Source organism: Equus quagga, chromosome 9 (assembly GCF_021613505.1).
Source record: "Equus quagga isolate Etosha38 chromosome 9, UCLA_HA_Equagga_1.0, whole genome shotgun sequence".
Classification (NCBI taxonomy): Eukaryota; Metazoa; Chordata; class Mammalia; order Perissodactyla; family Equidae; genus Equus; species Equus quagga.
The window spans coordinates 59,689,398-59,713,451 of NC_060275.1; the positions used below are offsets into that span (position 1 = coordinate 59,689,398).

Consider the following 24,054-nt stretch of genomic DNA (forward strand, 5'->3'; position numbering starts at 1 on the left):
AGGCTTGGGAAGGGGCTAGTTCTGACTACAAAGGGGCACAACGGAAGTTTTTCGGGTGATGAAAATATTTCCTCTGATTGTGGTAGGGGCTACATGAGCATATGTTTGTCGAAAATCAAAACTATGCCTAAAAAGAGTGAACTGCATTGTATGTGAATTATACAGCAATAAATCTGACTAAAAAAATGCTTTGGGAGATCAGGGAATACCTTATTTCATCTTTGAAAGACCATTATGGTACATCGTGGTTTCTCCATAAATTTATTATTTTAACAAACCTGAATTGAAAAACATAAAGCATTATATAAATGCAAGCTGCTGTTTTACTTTTCTACTTTTAAGCTAAAACTAAACTTCTCTAAACTAACCTAAATACTTTTCCCTTTTTTTTTTTTTACAAAGAAACACAAAGCAATGCTAGTGAAAAACACAGAACACAAAAGTAGTATATACAATATATTTGTTAAAAGTCACCTAACCATAAATAAAAACCTAGAAAGAACTATATCAAACTATAAAAGTAGTCTGTGTTTGGATAATAGGACTATGAATGACTTACTTTCCTTTTTCTACCACTACGTATTCTGTGAATTTTCTTTGAGTACAAAATCATTTTATAATGGCATATAAAATTTAATTTACTTGCGTAGTATGACTTCTTAAGATTGTTTAATGGTTGTACAATAAAAAAAATAAAATACTCAAAAACACAAAGTGAGGTTCTTAAATATTACATTAAGCAAACTAAGTATTTATAACAGCTTGATCTTAAAAAAAAAAAAAACCCAGGAACGTCAGAACAAAGCTAGTTAAGTAAACACATATCATGTGAGCATTGGTAATCAATAAAGCAGTAGAGTGTCCCTATACTGATACTACTTTGACAACTGTCACTTAGGTCAAATGGGTATTTTAGAACAAATAAATAAAACAAAATATCCTCAAACAATTAGCCTTTATTCAAACATAATTATAATTAGGTTGGATTACAACAAATCTGTCTTGACATATTATACTCTTTAAGGAGGAAATCAGACAAACTTTCAAACTTGGAAGAGAAATATCAACTGAACCTCATTATCATGTCGTTCTTTACAAATTCTAACTGGGTGGTAAACTTTCGTCCTGAAAATAATATAAACTTAAGTGACACAAGACTGAAAACAGAATTTATCCTTTTGGCTAAATAAATCATCATAAAGGTTCATGTATATACGTGAACTACCAAAATATAACAAATGGCACCCATTTCTTATATAAACTTAGTAACAAAATTTTAATCCTACTTACTTTAAAAGTGGCCCAATGAATTTCTTTAAAATAGTCGAGGTGGTGTGAAGTAGGGAGGTACAGATGAGAGAGGACTGGCCATATGTTGATAGCTGAGTGATGAGTATGAGAGGCTATTTTACTATCCTCCCTATTTTAAGTATATTTGAATTTTTCCAAGTGTCCCAATGAAAGCTTTATTTTTGTTTTAAAAAGGAAACAGCCAGTGAAAATAAATTTTAGTTTCCACTAATAAATTTTAGCAGCTATTCTAATTGCATTAAGCATCTGAAAGGGAAACAATGACTTATTCTTCCCTTAAATTACGTCAGGCTGAACTCACTACTTTTGGACATTAATTTTAAAGATTTACATGAGGTGTTAACCGAAGCAAAACAGGACAAAAATGAGAGTAACAATTTTTTTTTGGTGAGAAAGACTGGCCAATCTTCCTCTTTTTGCTTGATGAAGACTGCCACCGAGCTAACATCTGTGCCAAACTTGCTCTGTTTTATATGTGGGACGCCACCACAGCACGACTTGATAAGCGGTGTGTAGGTCCGTGCCCGGGATCTGGAGCCATGAACCCCAGGCCGCTAACGTGGAGTGTGCAAACTTAACCACTACACCACCAGGCAGGCCTGGAGAGTCACAACTTTGAAGAACGAGGAAGTAGAATGAAAAGGAAAAAACACTATAGGAAAATAAGACAGTGTTCATAAGAGGAAAGAACAAACACTGCATATTGTAAATCAAAATATTACTAGTATAGTAACAAATCAGGGTAACTGTAGCAAGAGACTAACATGGAACTTAATTAGGCACTGATTCAGGAAAAGGAAGAGAAAATTAATTTTTTAGTTTACTGTGATTAAAGACAAAATACACTTTAAAAAACTAGAATTCTTAGTAGGAAACTATTTTGAAATCCCAACCTATTTCAGGAAATCTAAGATTCGTTTAATAGCTGAGTCAATTTTTAGAATAAAAAAGCAGAGTGTCAATTTGGCACATAAAAGTGCTAAATAAATATTCAGGTAACAAGTGCTAAAATGATGCATCAATGATCTCTGAACCTAAGTCTGAATATTTTCATGAATTATTATGTTTATATCATCCTAAATATGACCATAAATATTGGTTAAAAGTACCTACAGGTCAATAAACCTGTTTTTCACTTCTTAATACAAAATAGGTCTTGGAATTTCTAGGCTAGAAGTGTAATATTGATCCACAACTTAAAAGTTCTTTTCACAAAAGCAGAAGAAAAAACAAGTAAAGATCTTGTCAAAAGCAAAATCTTTTCTTATCAAGTTTTTTCCTGAAATAGGACAGCTAAACCACTCATTATATGAGCAAGAGTACACCAAGACAACAATTTTACTTTCTTGATGTTTAAAGTTAGATTCCTTTCCTGTCAGAAGCACAAAATAAATATTTATATAGGGACCACCCTTACGCATAACAACTTAAAGGAGTGGCAGGAATGACTGTGCTGCCTTGTGATCATGCTGGTAAAAAATATTTACATAACTATGAGCTTCCAGGGAAAATTTTTTATACTTAGTTATTTCATCAGGGCAGAGGGCTCAACATAGACAAATGTTCTAACTTATCCTCATAGTACCTCATTTCAACACTACCGATGTTCAAACTAAACCAAAACAACAAAAAGAAAATCTAAATTCCCTCTAAGAAGTAATTAGTATCTTTCTTTAAACTTCTATAGCATTGCCTTTCTTAAAAGTACTTATCTCCTGCCTTCATTTCTGTACATGTTCTTCTTCTGTAAATTTAAGGAGAAAAGCTATTACTGTCATCTAAAATGTCAATGTGCCTTGTTCTTTCTTAAATATGAAAGCAGAATTTTAATAACTTAGCGTGTGCAACGGAAAGCAAAGTGCCAGCAATTCTCAATCTTTTCAGCGCCATCAACCACTTTAAGAACCTCTTGAAAGCTATGGACTTTTTTCCTAGAAAACTGTACATACATAATTGTGAATAGAACTAAAAAGAGGGCATTAAAGTTCAAGTTTCTATCACAGCAGTTAAGCTACACTCCCCCGAATACAGCAAAAAGAACTAGAGATCTACCAACCCCCCACCCACCCCAATCACAGCAAGAAAACCAGCCAATCAAAACCAACTAACCACAAACTTCCTTTCAGGAAAATGACCAGCTTCACAGCAGAGAACACATTCCAGGCTCAAGGGCTCCCTGTCCTTCCAGTGAAACCCTCCAGTCTGTGTATGTCAGTTCTACCCATGTACACAGTCTCTCAACCAACTTTTTACTGCCTCTTTCTTAAGTATAAATGGACGACTAAAGCATACTATAGATTCGGGGAAAGCCTGTCACATGGAAGAGACATAAGTTACAAGAAAAAAAAATCTTGGAAGAAAGAAATAATCCAGGTAACAGAACTAGGGGGAAAACACACACACCTCCACCTCCACCAGTGAAACTTACAATAGGTGTCATCCTTGGAGATATCTGAGAAAATGATGCATTCAAAAACAAGTGAAAGTGTTAATCCAAAAAAATTAACAAGCAGAATATAAGAGCTCTCGAAATTTAAAAGTCATTGCTAATACTAAAAAATTCCATGGAAAGCGTTCAAAGCTAAAGTCAAGGAAATCTCCCCAAAGGCAGAATAAGAAGGTAAAAACAAATTTAAGATCCATGACACTAGATACAAGCAATGAACAATCCGAAAATGAAATTAAGGACACAATTCCATTTACAACAACATCAAAAAGAATAAAATACCTATGAATAAACTTAACCAAAGAAGTGTAAGACTTCTTTACATTTCTACAAAATACTGAAAACTGCAAAATATTGTTGAAAGAAATTAAGGAAAATCTAAATAGAAGAAAGATATTCCATGTTCAGGAATCAGAAGACCTAAATACTGTTAAGAGGTCAGTACTTCTCAAACTGATCTATATATTCAATGCAATCCGTATGAAAACCCTAGCTGGCAATACCAAAGGTACAACCCGTGAAAGAAAAAATGAATGTTGGACTTCACCAAAATAAAAAACGTATGCTTTGCAAAAGGCACTGTCAACAGAATGAGAAGACCTGTCACAGACTGGGAGAAAATATTTGCAAAAGACATATTTGATGAAGGACTGTTATCCAAAACATACAAAGACTCCTAAAACACAACAGTAAGAAAATGAACAGGGGCTGGTCCTGCAGCCGAGCAGTTGGGTTCAAGTGCTCTGCTTTGGCAGCCCAGGGTTTCCCCAGTTCTAGTCCTGGGCGCCGACATGGCACTGTTCATGAAGCCGTGCTAAGGCGGCATCCCAGGTACCACAAGTAGAGGGACCCACAACTAAAAATACACAAATACGTATGGGGGGGCTTTGGGGAGAAAAAGGAAAAATAAAATCTTAAAAAAAAAAGAAAATGAACAACTTAAAAATGGGCAAAGGATATAAACAGACACTTCACCAAAGATGATACAGAGGTGGCAAATAAAGCAGATGAAAAAATGCTCAACATCATGTCATTAGGGAATTGCAAATTAAAACAATGAGATACCAAGATACACCTGTTAGAGTGGCTAAAATTCAAAACACTGACAAACCAAACATTGACAAGGATGCAGAGCAACAGGAACTCTCATTCACTGCTGGTGGGAATGCAAAATGTTAAGGCCACTTTGGAAGATAGTTTGACAATTTCTTACAAAAGTAAACATACTCTTAGCATATGATCCAGCAATTGTGCTCCTTGGCATCTACTCAAATGAGTTGAGAATGTATGTCCACATGAAAATCTGCACATGGATATTTATACCAGCATTATTCTTAGTTACCAAAATTTGGAAGCAATCAAGATGTCCCTCAATAGGTGAATGGATAAACAAACTGTGGTACATCCATACAATGGAATATAAACCAGCAATAAAAAGAAACAAGCTATCAAGCCGTGAAAAGACGTGAAGGAACCTTAAATGCATATTGCTAAGTTAAAGAAGCCAGCCTGGAAAGGCTACATACTGTATAATTCCAACCGTAAGACATAATGGAAAAGGCAAAACCACACAGACAATAAAAACGATCAGTAGCAGCCAGGGACGTGTGGGTGGGGATGGAGCACAGATTTTTAGGGTAGTGAAACTATTCTGTGTCACATTGTAACGGCAGCTATATGACATTATACATTTTTCAAAACGCACAGAACTGTACAATACACAGAGAGAACCCTAATGTAAACTGTAGACTTTAGTTAATAATAGAGCGACAATACTGGTTCATCAATTCTAACAAAGGTACCACACTAATGCAAGATGTTCACAATAGGGGAAACGGTGGGCGTGTGCAGGGGGAAGGGGTACACTGGCTCCTTCTACACTTTCTGCTCAATTTTCCTGTAAACCTAAAACTACTCCAAAAAATAAAATCTATTATAAAATAACATCTTACCTGGGTTTATTGCAGAAATTGACAAGCTGATCTTAAAATTCAGATGGAAATGCAAGGGACCCAAAATAGTCAAAACAATCTTTAAAAAGAAGAAAGTTGGAGAACTCATACTTCCTGATTTCAAAACATAACACAAAGCTACAGTAATCAAGACAATGTGATACTGGCATAAAGACAGACATATGGATCAATGGAATAGAATTTAAAGTCAGGAAATAAACTATTACATTTATGGTCAAATTATTCTCAACACGGGAGCCAAGATAATTCAATGGGAGAAAAACAGTCTTTTCAACAAACTGTGCTAGGACAACTGAATATCCATACACAAAATAGTAAAGTTGGATCCCTACCTTACACCATACACAAAAGCAGCCCCAAATGGATCATAGATCTAAACATAAGACCTAAAACTATAAAATGCTTAAAAGGAAATATACACGTGAATCTTTGTGACCTTGGGTTAGGCAATGGTTTCTTAGATACAACACCAAACGCATAAAAGACAAAAGAAAAAATAGATTACATAAAAACTTAAAACTTTCGTGTTGCAAATGATATCATCAAGAAAGTAAAAAGACAATCCACAGAATGAGAGAAATTACTGGCATGTCATATATCTGATAACCTATACACAGAATATATAAAAAATTCTTGTAACTCAGCAATAAAAAAGACAAGCCAATTGAAAATTTGGCATAGGTTCTGAATAGACATTTCTTCAAAGAAGATATACAAATGGCAAACTGGCACATGAAAAGACGTTCAGCATCATTCCTATTAGAGAAATGCAAATAAAAATCACTTTATATCCACTAAGATGACTACAATAAAAAAGAGAGTAACAAGCACTGGTGAAGATGGAGAGAAACTGGAACCCTCATGCACTGCTGGTAGGAACATATGCAGCCACTTTGGAAAATATTTTAGCACTTCCTCAAAATGTTAAATACACAGTTACCATATGACCCAGCAATTCCACTCTTCAGTATGTACCCAAGAGAAATGAAAACATACATATACACAAAAACTTGTACATGAATATTCAAAGCAACATTATTCACCATAGCCCAAAAGTGAAAACAATCCAAATATCCATCAACTGATGAATGGATAAATGAAGTGTGGTATATCCATACAATGGATTATTATTTGACCATAAATCAATGAAGTACTGATACATACTAAAACATGGACGAATTGTGAAAACATTATGCTCGATAAAAGGAGCCAGACACAAGACAACATACTGTATGATTTCATTCATATGAAATGTCCAAAACAGGCATATAGAGAGATAGAAAGTAGGTTAGTGGTTGCCTAGGGGTGTGGATGAAGGAATGGAGAATAACTGCTAAGGGATATGAGGTTTCTTTTTAGTCTGATGGACATGTTCTAAAATAAGATTGTGGTGCTGGTTGCACAACTCTGTGAATACACTAAAAACCAGAGAACTGCACGTTTAAATGGCTGGAATTTATAGTATTTGAATTATATCTCAATAAAGCTGTTAAAAAAAAAACATCTAAAACACAGAGATCCATCTCAGATTTATACTAATCAAAGTTCCAGAAAGGAAGAAGAATATTATATATAAAAATAATAGTAAAATGGAATATTCTGGTCTTTAGCTCAAAACAGATTCCCTCCCAGGTTGGGGGAGGGGATAAGGGGTAAAGGGGCACATATATATAGTGACTGAGAAATAATAATGTACAACTGAAATTTCAATGTTATAAACCATTACGACCTCACCTAAAAAAGAAAGAGAATCCCTCCTCCCAAGAAAGACTCACAGGGTGCCCAACGCAATGCAGGAAAAGACTCACACCAAGGATACGGAGATGAAACTAAAAATTTCCAGAGAGAAGACATAAACAAAGTCATCTACAGAGAATAAAAAACACACTGGTATCAGACTTCTTACCAGCGATACGGAATACTAGGAGATAACAGAAACGTCTTCAAAGTTCCAAAGGAAAGGAATTTAACACAGAATTCTGTATTAAGGCAAACCACTAGTCAGATGTAAGGTGAGAATAAATACATTTCCAAGATATGCAGGACCCAGAAGTTCGCTTCCAACACAGCCTTTCTTAGAAGATACTTCAGGGCATATTACAACAAAATGAGAGTAAATTAAGAAAGAACAAGATACGGAATCCAAGAAATGGTAGAACCAAACTAGGAAAGTAATAATGGGAATGTACTATATCACAGCATGCATCAGACACAGAGGGCAATCAGTTAAATCCGAAAACAAGACTGAAGGCTCCATTTGGAGAAAAACAGATTAAGAATTTAAAACAACACAAGATGTTAATGACTGATGATGCAAAATCAAGAAAGACAATTAGAAACTCAAGAAAAACAAAATCATTCAAGAAAGGAAACATAATCATAGTACCCTATGTGACTACAGTCAACAATATTTATATAATCACTATAAAATAAACATGGTTTATGGATTGTCAATTTTAGAATATACCTATAAATAAAGCATGTGAGATTCAAATATAGTTACAAAGCAGAGGAATAAGGTTCATAAAAATCACTGATAGAGCACTTAAGTGCTGAGCGCTGATCTAAGTACTTTGCACCTAATCTCCACAATGACCATACATCGTAGGTACGGCTATTATCCCTATTTTGTAGATGAGGAAACTGAGGCACTGCAAGATTAAGTAACTTGCCCAAGGTCATACGGCTAGTACACGGCGGAACTGGATTCAAATTCAGACAGTCTCGTTCTAGAGTTCATGCACTTAACCATTACACTATGCTGCTCCTCAAAATGTAGATGTCATCAAGCTTGACAACCTAAAAGAACAGATAACATCCCATTCCGCAGAGACTTTGATACAGTCCATCAGAAGTCATTCCAAAAGGTGAAAATTCTAAAGGCAGCATTCACAGATGCTTTCCCTGTTTGCTATGATGTTAAGTGTGGCAATCAATGGTAGATTCACATAACCCCCAAGGGAATCCCATAAGCCTTCCCTTTTCTAGATCCCTAAAGAAATTATACTTGGTCTCTCTGCCAAAAAATAAATAAAATTTAAAAAGGAAAGGGTAGGGCTACTAATATTCTCCTCTTATATCAGGAATCAAGAGAGAGTGTTTCTAGTTGACAGAACAGAACAGAAAGGTTTATCTGTACTGTAGAAATTGAAAAGGTAACCAAGAGAGAAACTAAAAACAGCGACACAATTATGGCAGGGCAGGGGTTGGGAAGGAGAGGATGGTACATGAGCTATGTCCTAAACTAGTATAGCAGAAAGGCAGTTTTAGATATATAATATCTAGAACTGATAAATTAAGAAACAGTATAAACATATTATTTAGCCATATGGTTAAAAATCACTAAAAGTAAAAACGGAAGCAGTTACTAGATTAAAAGTGGTTCTCCTTGGGTAAGAGAATGAGGAGTAGGGAGAATTAAGTCAAGGAACTTACTTTTCATTATGCATCCTTCTGAAAATTTGACTTTTTAAAAAGAGACTTGCATTACTGTGACACATAATAGTTGGTTTCTTTCTTTAGAACTGTGTAGAACTAGAAGGAAACTGTGAGATCACTCACTCAGCCAATTCATTTTACAGTTAAAATGCGGCAGATTAGATTATACCTCATCCATATGCTCTCCTTACAGTGTGCCACCCATGCGCCTCCATCAAGAGGTGGGGCCTACGTTCCCTCCACTTAAATCCAGGCGGTCTATGACTGCAGTGGAAGTGACACCGTAACTTCTAAGGTGAGGCGATAAAACGCAATACAGCTTCCCCCAGCTCTCTTTCATGAGACGCACACCTTGGAAGCCCTGAGTCAACATGTAAGAATGTGGCATTTCTGAAGCCAACGTGCTGGAGAGATCATACAGAGAGGTGAGAGAGGTGAGAGAGGTAAGAGAGAGAGAAGAGGGAGAGAGAGGAGGGAGAGGGGGAGGGGTGGGGCAGGGGGACAGAGAGAGAGAGAGAGCACGTGAGTGAGTGCACTCACACTGAAGACTTCCTAGCCAAGGTGTTAGACTTACTGGTGAGCCTTCAGATTTGTGACATCCAGTACAGTAGCCAACAGTCACAATTAAATTTAAATTTAATTAAATAAAATTTAAAAATCTGTTTTTCAATCACACTAGTCACATTTCAAGGGCTCAATTAGACACATGTGGCTAGTTTCTACTGCACTGGATAGGGCAGGTGTAGACCATTTCCATCATAGCACAAAGTTCTAGTGCACAGCACTGCTCCAGATAATTCCAGCCCCCAGCCCTCAAGCCACCCCAGCTAACGCTGTGTGGAACAGAGACGAGCTATTCCATTGAGCCCTGCTCAGAATGCAAACTCATGAGCAAAATATATGTTGTTTTCAGCCAGTGATTTTTGGGGTGGTTTGTTATATAGCCATAGTAAGCGGAAGACAAAGACAGCATAGTTCAGAATATGAAGTAATCTGCTGGAGTTCTGGAGTCCACAAAAGCAGTCAAATGGTGAAATTAACCACATTTCACTTCAATGTCCAATTAGTGTCTGTGAATAAAACGAACCAGAAAATCCTCAATCCTCGAACCCTCAGTATTTTTAACCTCAAATACTCTGCCACTATGCAGCAGAAGAGTTATCTCTACAACTCCAGAAAAAGATCTGATGACTCTTGGCTCTGAAGGAACAACAGGAATCTGAGAGATGTCAGCATCAGTTAATTGTGGCAAAAAAAAAGTCCTAGCTTCTTTCCAATGAATTTATTAGAATCTCCATTTACCAGTTTTTACACTTACATAGTACTCTTTACTTTTTGAAGTATTTTTGTAAGTCTTAAATATTTTTAAATTAAAAAGTAAAACAAACAAAAGTCTTTGAGAGTGTTTATCAATATTAACCAAAAGCTTTCTCTTCTAAATATTCCCTTAGAAGGCAAGGTACTTTAAATAAAGTCTAACTTTTAATTATTTGAACGAACAGAAATGAGACTTGGAGAATCAAAAAATAATCTGGGATTTAAGTGAATTTCCAACATGAATATAGCAAATGTTAGGAGACTTTATCTCTAATAACAAATCATGAAGCCATATTGAAACACCCTGGGAAATAGCTCAGATTCCCCATCTGATGACCCCAGCACAAAGCTGGACTTTACGTGCAAACTATGAAATTTTCAGCCAGCACAAGACTAAGAAGACGTGCCATATCAAAACTTCCTTGTATAAAATTAGATGATATTAAAGATTTACTGTTAATTTTTAAATTGCTAATAGCTATGTTTTAAAGAATTCTTATCTTTAAGAGAATTATGACAAAATACTATCAGGGATTTTCATGAAATTAAAACAGAGCTGGCACAGACAGAGGAGTATAGAGGAAACCAGGGCAGCCATGAGTTAATGACTTTGTAACTGCTGATGAGTAGTTCATTACACTCTTTTCTCTTCTATTTATGCTTGAAAATGTCCATAGGAAAGAAATTAAAAACCAACCAACATGGGGCTGGCCCCATGGCCGAGTGGGTAAGTTTGAGCGCTCCGCTGCAGGCAGCCCAGTGTTTCATCAGTTCGAATCCTGGGCACGGACATGGCACTGTTCATCAAGCCACGCTGAGGCGGCGTCCCACATGCCACAACTAGAAGGACTCACAACTAAGAACATACAACTATGTACCGGGGGGCTTTGGGGAGAAAAAGGAAACAAAAAAAAAGAAACAACCAACCAACCAACAAAATTCTCTAGTTACATGTTCTCGTTTGAAAGCAAAGTAAGAGTAAACAGTATGAGATGGTGGCAAAACATGCTCACGGTCAGGCTTTCTAGAATTTCAACTATAAATGAGAAGAACCAAAATGTCAGAAATAAGCACAAAATGCCTCTAATCTATAAAAATAATTATCACTTCTAGGACATACACACAATTGCTCTCATGTCAGGATTATAGCCTAGAGGTGGGTGACTCACACTTTACACAGAATTCTAGTGCGAGGTTACTGAATTTCTTAGCCAACAGCCAATAACCAGAAGGGAGACTAATAAAGGCAGACACACAATGGGCACAAGACTGCCGATGGTCTAATATGTTGGGAAAAGAGAGAACAGCTGTATAGGACATGAAGTTTACTACTAATTAACACACTTTATGGAGTAATAACCAGTATGTTTAGTGGAAAGGCCAGAGGCTTTGTGTTAAACACAGACTACGTTCCACAGCCACTTAACTAGCTATATAAACCTAGCCAAATTACTTAACCTCACTTTTCTCCTCAGAAAGAAATGACAGCGGTAGCTACATCACGAGGCATGCCTTAATGACTGAGAGAGAGATCACTGTCAAGTATCTCAGAAGTAGATTCTCCAATCCCAGCCAACAACTTGCCTGCAACCTTATGAGAGACCCTGAGCTAGAACCACCCAGACAATCTGCTCCCAGATTTCCATCCGTCAGAAACTCCATGAAATAATAAACGTTTACTGCATTAAGTACCTACGTTTGGGGGTAACTTATTACAGAGAAGAGATAACTAATACATTATACTTAGGGTACAATTTGTCCATTATTCGACTAGCTAAATTTTTTCCTAAATATAGTAAGTAAGCCTCTTTGCCATGTAAACTAGACTATACAAGGGAATCCTTTAATTCATCCGAATAGAGTGTTCATCACTTTGTAATGGCATGTTTAAAAGCACGATACTATTCTCAGTACTGAACTTCTTGACTCTGGCCTTGCTTGGATGCAAGAGAACCACATGGACAAAAATCCAAACCACTGTGTCATGGTTCAGTATGCCAGGCCCTGATGTAATACTCAGGCCCTATACCATATTAGATACATACTCCACATGTGTATATCTGCGCTCGATGTCTGCTCCACAATATATTTTAATACTAACAAGAAGTACTCTTAATCCTACCTGAATTAAGCATTTGCTCACGTCACTAGCACAGAGTGCTTTATTGCAACTCAGGGACACAGGGACCCATGTCAGCAACACCAGGACAGCTAGCGTAAGCATAACAACACAGTGTGACTTCATGTTTCTTCAAAGAGAATCAGTCACTTCCAGGAAGCTAGACAAACAAAAAGAAAACAAAATAAAGCTTTAATTCAAAGGTATGTGATAAGGTAAAAACAAATACAAAAATGAACAAAACAAGCCAAGACTCATTGTTTGTGTTAAGACTCTTAAGTGATCATTTAAAGATCATTTTCAATGAGAGAGGAGTTAAACCTCAAAAAAAAAAAAAACACCTACAATTTTATCTTGTAATGTCTTGTTAGCCATCCTCAAGGATCTAGGACACCGAAATTCCTCAGACTACTCAGAAACGGCGACTGTGAAAGTTAAGGTGAATATACTTGTATCTTTATTTGTCTCTCTCCATAGATACACATACAGATTTATATCTATATAAACATATCTACCTATGTATCTAACATGTACCTATGTCAGTAACCTGAGAGTGTATCAGGCAAATAACTAGTTTCAATACTGCGCTGCTACTATTCCACTTTAGTTTTAGGCCCATTATTCAACTTTAAGCCAATATAAAAACTATTAATACTGTATTGTAATTTAAAACATTTAAGATTTTAATTCTTAGAATTAAAACAAATTTTTAAAATGCAAATTATTCTAGCGATTATTTATGACTATCTCATTTGTCTTTTAACATATATTAGCCAGAACGAAGCAGCTCAAAGAAAGGAGTCGACAGTCATTCCCTAAATGATTTAGCAAATAACAAAGGGGATAATATATTATTAATTGCATTAAGAACTCTGGGTAATCTATTAAAATGCGAAGATACTCTTTTAATTCTATTGGTATCATATTCTTCAAAGTTATTAAGATATTACAGATTTAACATCCTAAGATATTAAAAATCAAGATATTACAAAAAGAAAAAGGAAAGAAAGGCCAACACAAATTCTGACAGTGGTTAAACAACCAACATGGTTATTACACTTTTAAAGAAGGAAGATAAAACTTCTTGGGGTTAAAACACATTCCCAAAATATGATCAATTAAAGTGAGTGACTGACTAGTGATGTAAGAGGAATAACAGGGGGGTTTGTGGGGCCTTTATGATTACTGTAAACTTTTATTCTAAACATTACAGAGTACAACACAGCAAAAGCAGGCAGCAGGCGGAGAGACAGGGCTCCGGCCCGGCCCGGTTCCGGACGCGCGCCCCGGACCGCCCCCGGGCCCGCCAGGAACCAACTGTCACGCGCATCCCACAACGCGCACCGAGCCGGATGATTTCCGGAGCCACCGGGACGAGCTTGTCGAAGCAAAAGGCGGCGTCCAAAAGCTGATTTTTCCAGAACCATTTTTCATCCTACAACACTAAAAATGGGGTTTTTCCCCATCCCTTAAGGCTGTCTTCTGAAGTGTTTAACAAAACCTCCTGCTCCCAGAATCTCACCAGAGAAAGGATTCAACTAAGCGCGGCCGTGCGCCAAGCAGCTAACGGAGCCATCCCAAAGGCTTCCCGCGGGCTCTGGGGAGCCGGGCCGCGTCAGAGCCGGCCCAGCCTCGCGGCCCGCCCCGCGGAGCTCGGCCCCGGCGCACACCGCAGTCTCCGTGGCGGGGACGGAGTCGCGCCGGCGACGCCGCAGCGGCCCCGCGGTACCACCCCGCCGCCGACGCCGCCGCGGCCGCGGCCCAGGCCCGGAGGGGCGGCGGGCCCGGGCAGGCCTGCGTGCTCGCGCCCAGCCCCCGCCCGCGGCCGCTGTCCGGCCTCGTCGCCGCGTGGGCGGGGCCGGGCCTCGCAGGGTCTGGTCGCTCCGCTCCTCCCCGCCCCGCGAAGCCCTCCGCCGCCTCGGCCTCCACAGGCCCGAGCTCGGCCCAGCTCCCGCCTGCCACAGGGCCGCCCCGCCCGCTCCCGCTCACCGTGCGCCGCGGCGCCGCGAGGCCGCCTGGCCCTGCTTCCCCGGCGGGTCGGCCGAGCTGGGGGCGAGCCGCGGGGCTGTGCGAGGGAGGCCGCCGCGCCCCACGCCTCCGCGCCGCCCCTCCGCGCCGCGCCAGCGAGCCTCCGGCAGCTTAAAGACACAGGCCCGCGCGCCGTCGCCGTCGCCGCCGCCGCCGCCGCCGCCGCGCACCCCGCGCCCCGCTCCCCGCGCGCCTTCCCTCCGCCTGCGCGCCCGGCCGCCGCCAACAGCTCCCGCCAGGAGGCGTCTCTCGCTCGCCTGCGCTGCTGTCAGCACACGCCCCCGCCGGGCCACGCCCCCGCCGGGCCACGCCCACCCGCGCTTCTCCTCGGCCGTCTTCCCTGCCCCGGTTGGCTTCTTTTGTCAGCGTGCTCAGGCCAGTTGACCCTCCAGTGAGGCCGGTTGTCTGGGTCCCTTCTGCATGGCTACCCATGCTTCAGCCCTTGGCGCGTCCTGGTCATGGCGCGGAGCACGGGAGGTGCGTGAGTTCCCTGAGAGGGAGACAGTGTCCCCCCGGTCATGAGGATGCAAGGCTGAGGCACCCGTTGGTTGAGTAGCTGACGCTTGAGTGCTTGTTTGACGTCATAGGGACGTTTCTGCGTCTTTAGACTTACTGAATAAGGATCGTCAAGGGTGGAGCTGCAGAATTTCTGTGAGCAAGTCACTCATCTTAGTAGGGGCAGCAGGATGCTCAGCACTGGAACCAAGGAGGAGGCCAGGGGTACTGGCCAGGAGGAGCTCACTGCCCTGTGGAGAGGAGGAACAGCTAGACAAATGCCCCCCACTCCAACCTCGTAGGAGGGGGCTCCCCAGGTATGTAGGACTTCAGCTCTCATTTCAGCCTGTATTTTAGAAAAATGAGTTCCTTCCACTAACCCTTAGCCTGTAGATGAAAGCAACTGAGAACTGGACTCAGTTCTCTCCTAGGACCCTGGGAATTTGCTTTTTAAAAAGATTCTGGGAGGGGCTGGCCCGGTGGCCGAGTGGTTAAGTTTGCGCACTCTGCTGCCGGCAGCCCAGTGTTTCGTTGGTTCCAATCCTGGGCGCGGACATGGCCATGCTCGTCAAACCACACTGAGGCAGCGTCCCACATGCCACAACTAGAAAGACCCACAACGAAGAATATACAACTATGTACCGGGGGGCTTTGGGGAGAAAAAGGAATAAAATAAAAAATCTTTGAAAAAAATAAAATAAAAAGAGTCTGGGAAATTGAATGACAAAGAAAGAATACTCAGGGCAGCAAGGAAGAAGAAAATAACCTACAAAGGAACCCCCATCAGGCTTTCAGCAGATTTCTCTGCAGAAACCTTACAAGGTAGGAGAGCCTGGAATGACATATTCAAATCATTGAAGGACAAAAACTTTCAGCCAAGAATACTCTATCCAGCAAAAATATCCTTCAGGTATGATGGAGAAATAAAAACTTTCCCAGACAGGAGTGAAGTCAGCATCATGGTGGAGTGAGCTTGCCCAGGACTCTCTCCCCTCCAACATACAACAAAAAGGAGCAATAATATTCCAACAAAAAATATTCTAATAGCACAGGAATCCTTGGAGACCCACAGCAGCCAAACAACAGAGGACAGAGAGGCTGGAGCCCCCCTTGGAGGAGCTGGAACAGGGTAAGAGAGAACTTCGCTCCCTCCCCTAAAGACTGGGATCGCTGCGCAGGAGGCTCTGTGAGGGAAGGAGTGGTTGCGTGTCTGCAGGATCACCCAGGACTCCTAGGGCCCTTGCAGCCCAGATGGAAGCCCTCTAATGGGGCAAAAGTTTTCGTGTGGTGTGACCTTATCAAGGCAAGACCCAAGAAGAGCAGATAGCAAGACCTGATTGGGAAACCGGGTCTGCACACAAAAGAAAATGCCCCCCCCCCCGCCCACGCTGTGCCGTGCCATCTCTGCTGAAGGTGGATGGCTCAGAATACGGGCCTCTCAACCCCCATCTAGTGGCAATAGGCTGTAACTTCAACTGAATAATATCACAATGGGGAAGACCCGTATTTCAGCATCAGGCAGTTCATAAAAGCTCCTGACCAGAGGGAAAACAATAAATGCCCAGAATTATGTCCTGAAGACTCAGAAATAAGTAACTAAATGACAATGAAGTCAAAATAGCTATCGTCAAAAAACTCAATGAGGTAAAAGAAAACGTAGAGAAACAATTCAACGAGTTCTGGAGCTACTTCACAAAAGAGATTGAAACTATAAAGAAGAATCGATCAGAAATACTAGAGATGAAAAATACAATGGAAAAGATAAAACAAAATACAGATTCCCTGAATGCTCGTGTGGACAGCATAGAGGAGTGAATCAGCATAATAGAAGATAGACATGATGAATGGCTCCAGACAGAGGAGAGAGAACTAAGAGTAAAAAGAAATGAAGAAAATCTCTGAGAAATAGCAGACTCAATGAAGAAATGCAACATAAGAATTGTAGGTATCCGAGAAGGAGAATGGAGCAGAAAGCTTGTTCAAAGAAATAATAGCAGAGAACTTCCCAAATCTAGGGAATGAGAGAGAAATGTGTGTGGAGGAAGCTTGCAGACCTCCTAGATTTGTCAGTGTAAAAAGGCCTACTGCAAGGCGTATAGTAGTAAAAATGGCAAAAATGAATGACAAAGAAAGAATACTCAGGGCAGCAAGGCAGAAGAAAATAACCTACAAAGGAACCCCTATCAGACCTTCGATGGATTTCTCTGCAGAAACCTTACAAGCTAGGAGAGAATGGAATGACATATTCAAAACTTTAAAAGGTAAAAATCTTCAGCCAAGAATACTCTATCCAGTAAAAATATCATTCAGATATGAGGGAGAAATTAAATCTTTCCCAGACAAACAAAAACTAAGGGACTTTGTAGCCATGAGACATGCCCCCCTACAAGAAATCCTCAAGAAGGCCCTCATACCTGAAAAAAGAACAAAAGGGAGAAAGGGGTCACAAAACACAGAGTAAGGAGACAGATAGAATCAGAATAGGATAGCAAATATTCAACTATAGCATTAGGATAAAAGGAAGGAAAACACCAAAAACAAAGACAATCTTGTCAGTTTAACCATAAACTCACAACGCAAGTTAGAATAAGATATGAAACTAATAACTTAGGAGGGGTGGAAAGGGACTGAATTAGTCTAGACTGAGGAAATGAGAGGCCATCAGAAAATGGACTATGTTATGCACGAGATTCTGAATACAAACTTCAGGGTTACCACTAAACTAAAAAGCAGAACAGACACAAAAAATAAATAAGGAAAAATCTAAGAAACACAGGATAAGAAACTGCAGAAGTCAGTGGGTAGACCAAAACACACAGGATAAGAAACAAAGAAAATGGAGGAAAACCAGAAAACAAGTGACAGAATGAGAGCATTAAGCCCTCATACATCAATAATCACCCTCAATGTAAACAGATTGAACTCTCCAATAAAAAGACAGAGAGTGGCAAGGTGGATTAAAGAACAAGATCCAACAATTTGTTGCCTCCAGGAAACACACCTCAGCTCCAATGACAAATACAGGCTCAGAGTGAAAGGGTGGAAGACAATGCTCCAAACTAATGGCAAACAAAAGAAAGCAGGTGTCATGATACTTATATCAGACAAAGTAGATTTCAAGATAAGGCAGGTAAAGAGAGACAGAGAGGGTCAGTATATAATGATCAAAGGGACGCTACAAGAAGAAGTAACGCTTATAAATATCTATGCACCCAACACAGGAGCACCAAAGTTCATAAAGCAACTATTAACAAACCTAAAAGAAGATATCAAAAATAACGCAATAATAGTAGGGGACCTCAACACCCCACTCACATCATTGGACAGATCATCCAGACAGAAAATCAACAAGGAACAATGGAATTAAATGAAAAGCTAAAATAGTTTGACTTAATAGAATATATAGAATACTCCATCCAAAAATAGCAGAATACACATTCTTCTCAAGTGTGCATGGAACATTCTCAAGGATAGACCGTATGTTTGGAAACAAGGCAAGCCTCTACAAATTTAAAAAAATTGAAATAATAACAAGCATCTTCTCCGATTGTAATGCTATAAAGCTAGAAAGTAATTACAAGAAGAAAACCTGAGAAAGGGACAAAGATGTGGAAACTAAACAATATGCTTTGAACAAGCAATGGATCATTGAAGAAATTAAAGGAGAAATCAAAAAATATCTGGAAACAAATGAAAACAATAATATGCCATACCAACTCCATGGGATACGGCAAAAGCTGTATTAAGAGGGAAACTCATTGCAATACAGGCACACCTTAACAAACAAGAAAAATCCCAAATCAGCAATCTCGAATTACACCTAACTGAATTAGAGAAAGAAGAACAAACAAAGCCTGAAGTCAGCAGAAGGAGAGAAATAATAAAAATCAGGGCAGAAATAAACGCTATTGAAACAAAAAAGGCAGTAGAAAGGATCAATGAAACAAAGAGCTGGTTCTTTGAGAAGATAAATAAAATTGACAAACCCCTAGCCAGACTTACAAAGAAAAAAAAGAGAGAGAAGCCTCAAATAAACAAAATCGGAAATGAAAGAGGAGAAATAACAACAGACTCCACAGAAATACAATGGACTATAAGACAATATCATGGAAAACTATATGCAAACAAAATGGATGACCTAGAGGAAATGGATACATTCTTAGACTCTTACAATTTCCCAAAGCTAAGTCAAGATGAAGCAGACAATCTGAACTGACTGATCACAAGGAAAGAGATTGAAACAGCAATCAAAAGCATCCCAAAGAATAAAACCCCAGGACCAGAGGTCTTTCCTGGGGACTTCTACCAAACTTTCAGAGAGGATTTACCTATGCTTTTCAAGGTATTCCAAAAAATTAGGGAAAATGGAACACTTCCTAACACATTGTTGAAGGCCAACATCACTCTGATACCAAAGCCTGACAAGGACAGCATGAAAAAGGAGAACTACAGGCCAATATCACTGATGAACATAGATGCAAAAATTCTCAACAAAATTTTGGCAACCCGAATTCAGCAATACATCAAAAGGATCATACATCATGATCAAGTGGGATTCATACCAGCGACACAGGGATGGTTCAACATCTGCAAATCAATCAACATGATACACCAGATCAACAAATTGAGGAATAAAAACCACATGATCATCTCAATAGATGCAGAGAAGGCATTTGACAACATCCAACAGCCATTTATGATAAAAAAAAAAAAAACTCTGAACAGAATGAGGTTAGAAGGAAATTACCTCAACATAATAAAGGCCATATATGACAAACCCACAGCCAACATCATACTCAATGGGCAAAAACTGAGCGCCATCCCCCTGAGAACAAGAACAAGACAAGGATGCCCACTATCACCACTCTTATTCAACATAGTACTGGAGGTTTTGGCCGGAGCAATTAGGAAAGAGAAAGGAATAAATGGAATCCAAATAGGGAGTGAAGAATTGAACCTCTCACTGTTTGCAGATGACATTATCTTATATATAGAAAACCCTAAGAATCCGTTGGAAAACTATTAGAAATAACTAACAACTACAATATGGTTGTGGGGTATAAAATCAACTTAGAAAAATCAGTTGCATTTCTGTACTCTAATAATGAACTTACAGAAAGAGAACTTAAGAATACAATTCCATTTATAACCACACACAAAAAAAGAATAATGTACCTAGGAATAAATTTAACTAAGGAGGCAAAAGTCATACAATGAAAACTATAAGACATTATTGAAAGAAACAAATACTGACATTGGAAAGAGATTCCACACACATGGGTTGGAAGAATAAACATAGTTAAAATATCCATACTACCCAAAGCTATCTACAGATTCAGTGCAATCCCAATCCGAATCCCAATGACATTCTTCCCGGAAATAGAACAAAGAATCCTAAAATTCATATGGGGCAACCAAAGACACCAAATTGCTAAAGCAATCCTGAGAAAAAAGAACAAAGCTGGAGGCATCACAATCTCTGACTTCAAAATGTACTACAAAGCCATAGTTATCAAAACAGCATGGTACTAGCACAAAAACAGACACCCAGGTCAATGGAACAGAAGTGAAAGCCCAGAAATAAAACCGCACATATACAGACAGCTAATCTTTGACAAAGGTGCCAAGAACATACAATAGAGAAAAGATAGTCTCTTCAATAAATGGTGTTGGGTAAACTGGACAGCCACATGCAAAAGAATGAAAGTAGACCGTTATCTCATGCCATACACAAAAATAAACTGAAAATGGATCAAAGACTTGAAGACCAGAAACCATAAAACTCCTGGAAGATAATATAGGTAGTACACTCTTTGACATTGAACTTAAAAGGATCTTTTTGAATACTGTGTCTTCTCAGACAAAGGAAACAAAAAGAAAAAATAAACAAGTGGATTTCATTGGACTAAAGAGCTTCTGCAAGGCAAAAGAAACTAGGATCAAAACAAAAAGACAACCCATCAATTGGGAGAAAATTTTTGCAAATCATATATCCGATAAGGGGTTAATCTCCGTAATATATAAGGAACTCACACAACTGAACAACAAAAACACAAACAGCCTGATCAAAAAATGGGCAGAGGATATGAACAGAAGTTTTTCCAAAGGAGATATACAGATGGCCAATAAACACATGAAAAGATGTTCAGCATCACTAATCGTCAGGGAAATGCAAATCAAAACTATGCTGAGGTACCACCTAACACCTGTTAAAATGGCTATAATCACTAAGACTAAAAATAACAAATGCTGGAAAGAGTGTGGAGAGAAGGGAACCCTCATCCACTGCTGGTGGGGATGCAAACTGGTGCAGCCACTATGGAAAACAGTATGGAGATTCCTCAAAAAACTAAAAATATACCTGCTATACGACCCAGCTATCCCACGACTGGGTGTCTACCCAAACAAATTGAAATCAACAATCCAAAGTAACATGCATACCCCTATGTTCATTGCATCACTATTCACAATAGCCCAGACATGGAAGCAATCCAAGTGCCCATCGACCGACGATTGGATAAAGATGTGGTGTATATATATACAATGGAATACTACTCAGCCAGAAAAAAACAAGACAAATTAATCCCATTTGCAACAAAATGGAAAGACCTGGAGGGAATTTTGCTTAGTGAAATAAGCCAGAGTGAGAAAGACAAACATCAGATGATTTCATTCATATGTGGAATATAAACAAGCACATGGGCAAAGGAACAGTTCTATGGTTACCAGGGGAAGGGGGGTCAGGGTGGGCCCAGGGCATGAAGGGGAGCACCTGTGTGGGGACAGACAAGAAATAACGTTCAACTGAGATTTCGTAATGATGGAAACTATTATGAACTAAAAAAAAAGTGGCCTATAAAAAAAAAGGATTCTAGGGGCCGGCCAGTGGCACAGTGGTTAAGTTCATGCATTCTGCTTTGGCAGCCCAGCATTTGCCAGTTCAGATCCTGGGTGCAGACCTATGTACTGCTTGTCAAGCCATGTTGTGGCAGGCATCCCACATATAAAGTAGAGGAAGATGAGCATGAATCTTAACTCAGGGCCAGTCTTCCTCGGCAAAAAGAGGAGGATTGGTGGCAGATGCTAGCTCAGGGCTAATCTTCCTCAAAAATAAATAAATAAATAAAAAGATTCTAGGGGCTAGCCCTGTGACCTAGTGGTTAAGTTCAGCATGCTTGACTTAGGTGGCCCTGGTTCTGTTCCAAGGGGGACCTACGCCGTGCTGTGGCAGCGACCCCCATACAAAATAGAGGAAGACTGACACAGACGTTAGCTCAGGGCGAATCTTCCTCAGCATACAACAAAAAAAGATTCCAGAGTGATTAATTTGGAGCCCATTGGGCTAGATGACCCACAAGGTAGTTTCCCCTTGGAAATGTGACCTAGTACTAAATCCTAAGCTAGTGGGAGTCTTAAGTGCCTTACAGTCCCCTTTGTTGATTGGAAGAAAACAGAAAGAATGCAAAGAGTTGATTGGTTGAGGAAGTGGATTGCATTGTTGACGTTAGTCCATTTTTATATAATCAAGTAAGTATACATTTTAAAAACCGTCCCTGAAAACTATCCTAAAGAAATAATTGAGTGTACCCAAATTTAACCTTAAGGATCTTATTCTTGGCATTACTTACTGGTTACATGAATTATGATACTCCAGGGCAATGGACTAAATCAGCTATTAAAAAGTAATACTGTAGTTCAGAGATTCACAAACTTTTTGGACTCAGGACCCCTTTACACTCTTGAAAATTATTAAAGGCTCCAAAGAGGTTGTTTATGTATGCTGCATCTATCAAAACTTTTAAAATTAAAACTGAGAAATTTAAGAAATATTTACTCATTATTTCATTTAAAAATAATAGACTCCATTATATGAGAACATGAATAACATACTTTATGAAAAATACATATTTTTCCAAAACATAAAAAATTAGTGAGAAGACTGGCATTGTTTTACATTTGTGCTATTCTCTTTAATGTCAAGCTTAATAGAAGTTAGCTGGATTTTCGCGCCTGCTTCTGCATTCAAACTGTTGAAACTGCACAAAAAACATTGACCAGCTTAAAGTAGTTTTGCTTCCTTAAAACAGTTTGTTTTAATCAAATTTTGCTCAGTAACAAAGATGGTACTCTGCATGTGCCAGGCAGGAACCCATAGCGCTAGGATGACCCCAGAACCAAGAATCTTCAGGAAGGAAAATCTGGCTTCTGGCAGCCCAAGTAGCCTGATTACTATATATGGCTTGATTTGAGATTAGCCAGTCGGCTTACATGGGCCGTGCTGTAGATGAATAGCCCCTAACTCTTTAAATTTCACACCAAACCTTGGATTGGAGAGACAGATTTGAGAGCTTTGTCTCCTGTCTCCTTGCCAGTCAACCTTACAGTAAAATCTTTTCTCAAAAGCCGGTGCCATAGTATTGACTTCTGTGCATGTTGGGCAGTGGGCCCTTGATCAGTAACAGTTTCTGGCAACCACGAAGGGACCATGGTCCTGTGACCACCTGCCCAAGGCTCTGCAGCCCCTGGCAGGGTAAGGACTCTCGTTGCCAACCATAAGCAGCCGCCTAGACTACTTGGTCTAGAGGTTCCACTGACTGGAGTCCGTTTCCTGCTGCAGCACTCCAGGCTCCTCAGCACTTCTTTAACTTTTGTGAAAAGAAATTGCTTCAGGATCAGGATGTCTCTGGGCTCTGGATGAGTAACCTTAAAAAAGCTACTGTCCTTTACCTCATCTCTCTAGTTTGATCCCTTGGAAATATAAGTTTGACTTGTATTCTGGGGAATCCTGGCAGGCTGTGTCCAAAATCTTGGGCCTGAACCACCCAAGATAGTTAGAGCCAGGATAAAGTGTTCGCTCGTGAGTTAATCCTGGTAGTCTGGTTCTGAATTGTAATGTCTATGTATTGTGCAGAATTGTATCGTGTATT

General features: G+C 39.6%; 1 protein-coding gene across 2 annotated transcripts in view; it reads right to left on the reverse strand.

Annotated features, from left to right (window-relative positions):
* TWSG1 (twisted gastrulation BMP signaling modulator 1) overlaps positions 1-14,859 on the reverse strand; it is a 47,533-nt gene extending 32,674 nt beyond the window's left edge. The window contains exons 1-2 of one of the 2 annotated variants that reach the window (XM_046671936.1): positions 14,594-14,859; positions 12,608-12,764 (exon numbers count right to left, since the gene is read on the reverse strand). In XM_046671936.1, the coding sequence (XP_046527892.1) occupies positions 12,608-12,730 (123 nt within the window). In that variant the 5' untranslated portion in view covers positions 12,731-12,764; positions 14,594-14,859. Of the gene's footprint in view, positions 1-12,607; positions 12,765-14,126; positions 14,374-14,593 lie in introns of those variants that run through there. The other variant, XM_046671937.1, reaches the window with a different exon arrangement.
* Between the last annotated feature and the right edge of the window lie 9,195 nt (positions 14,860-24,054).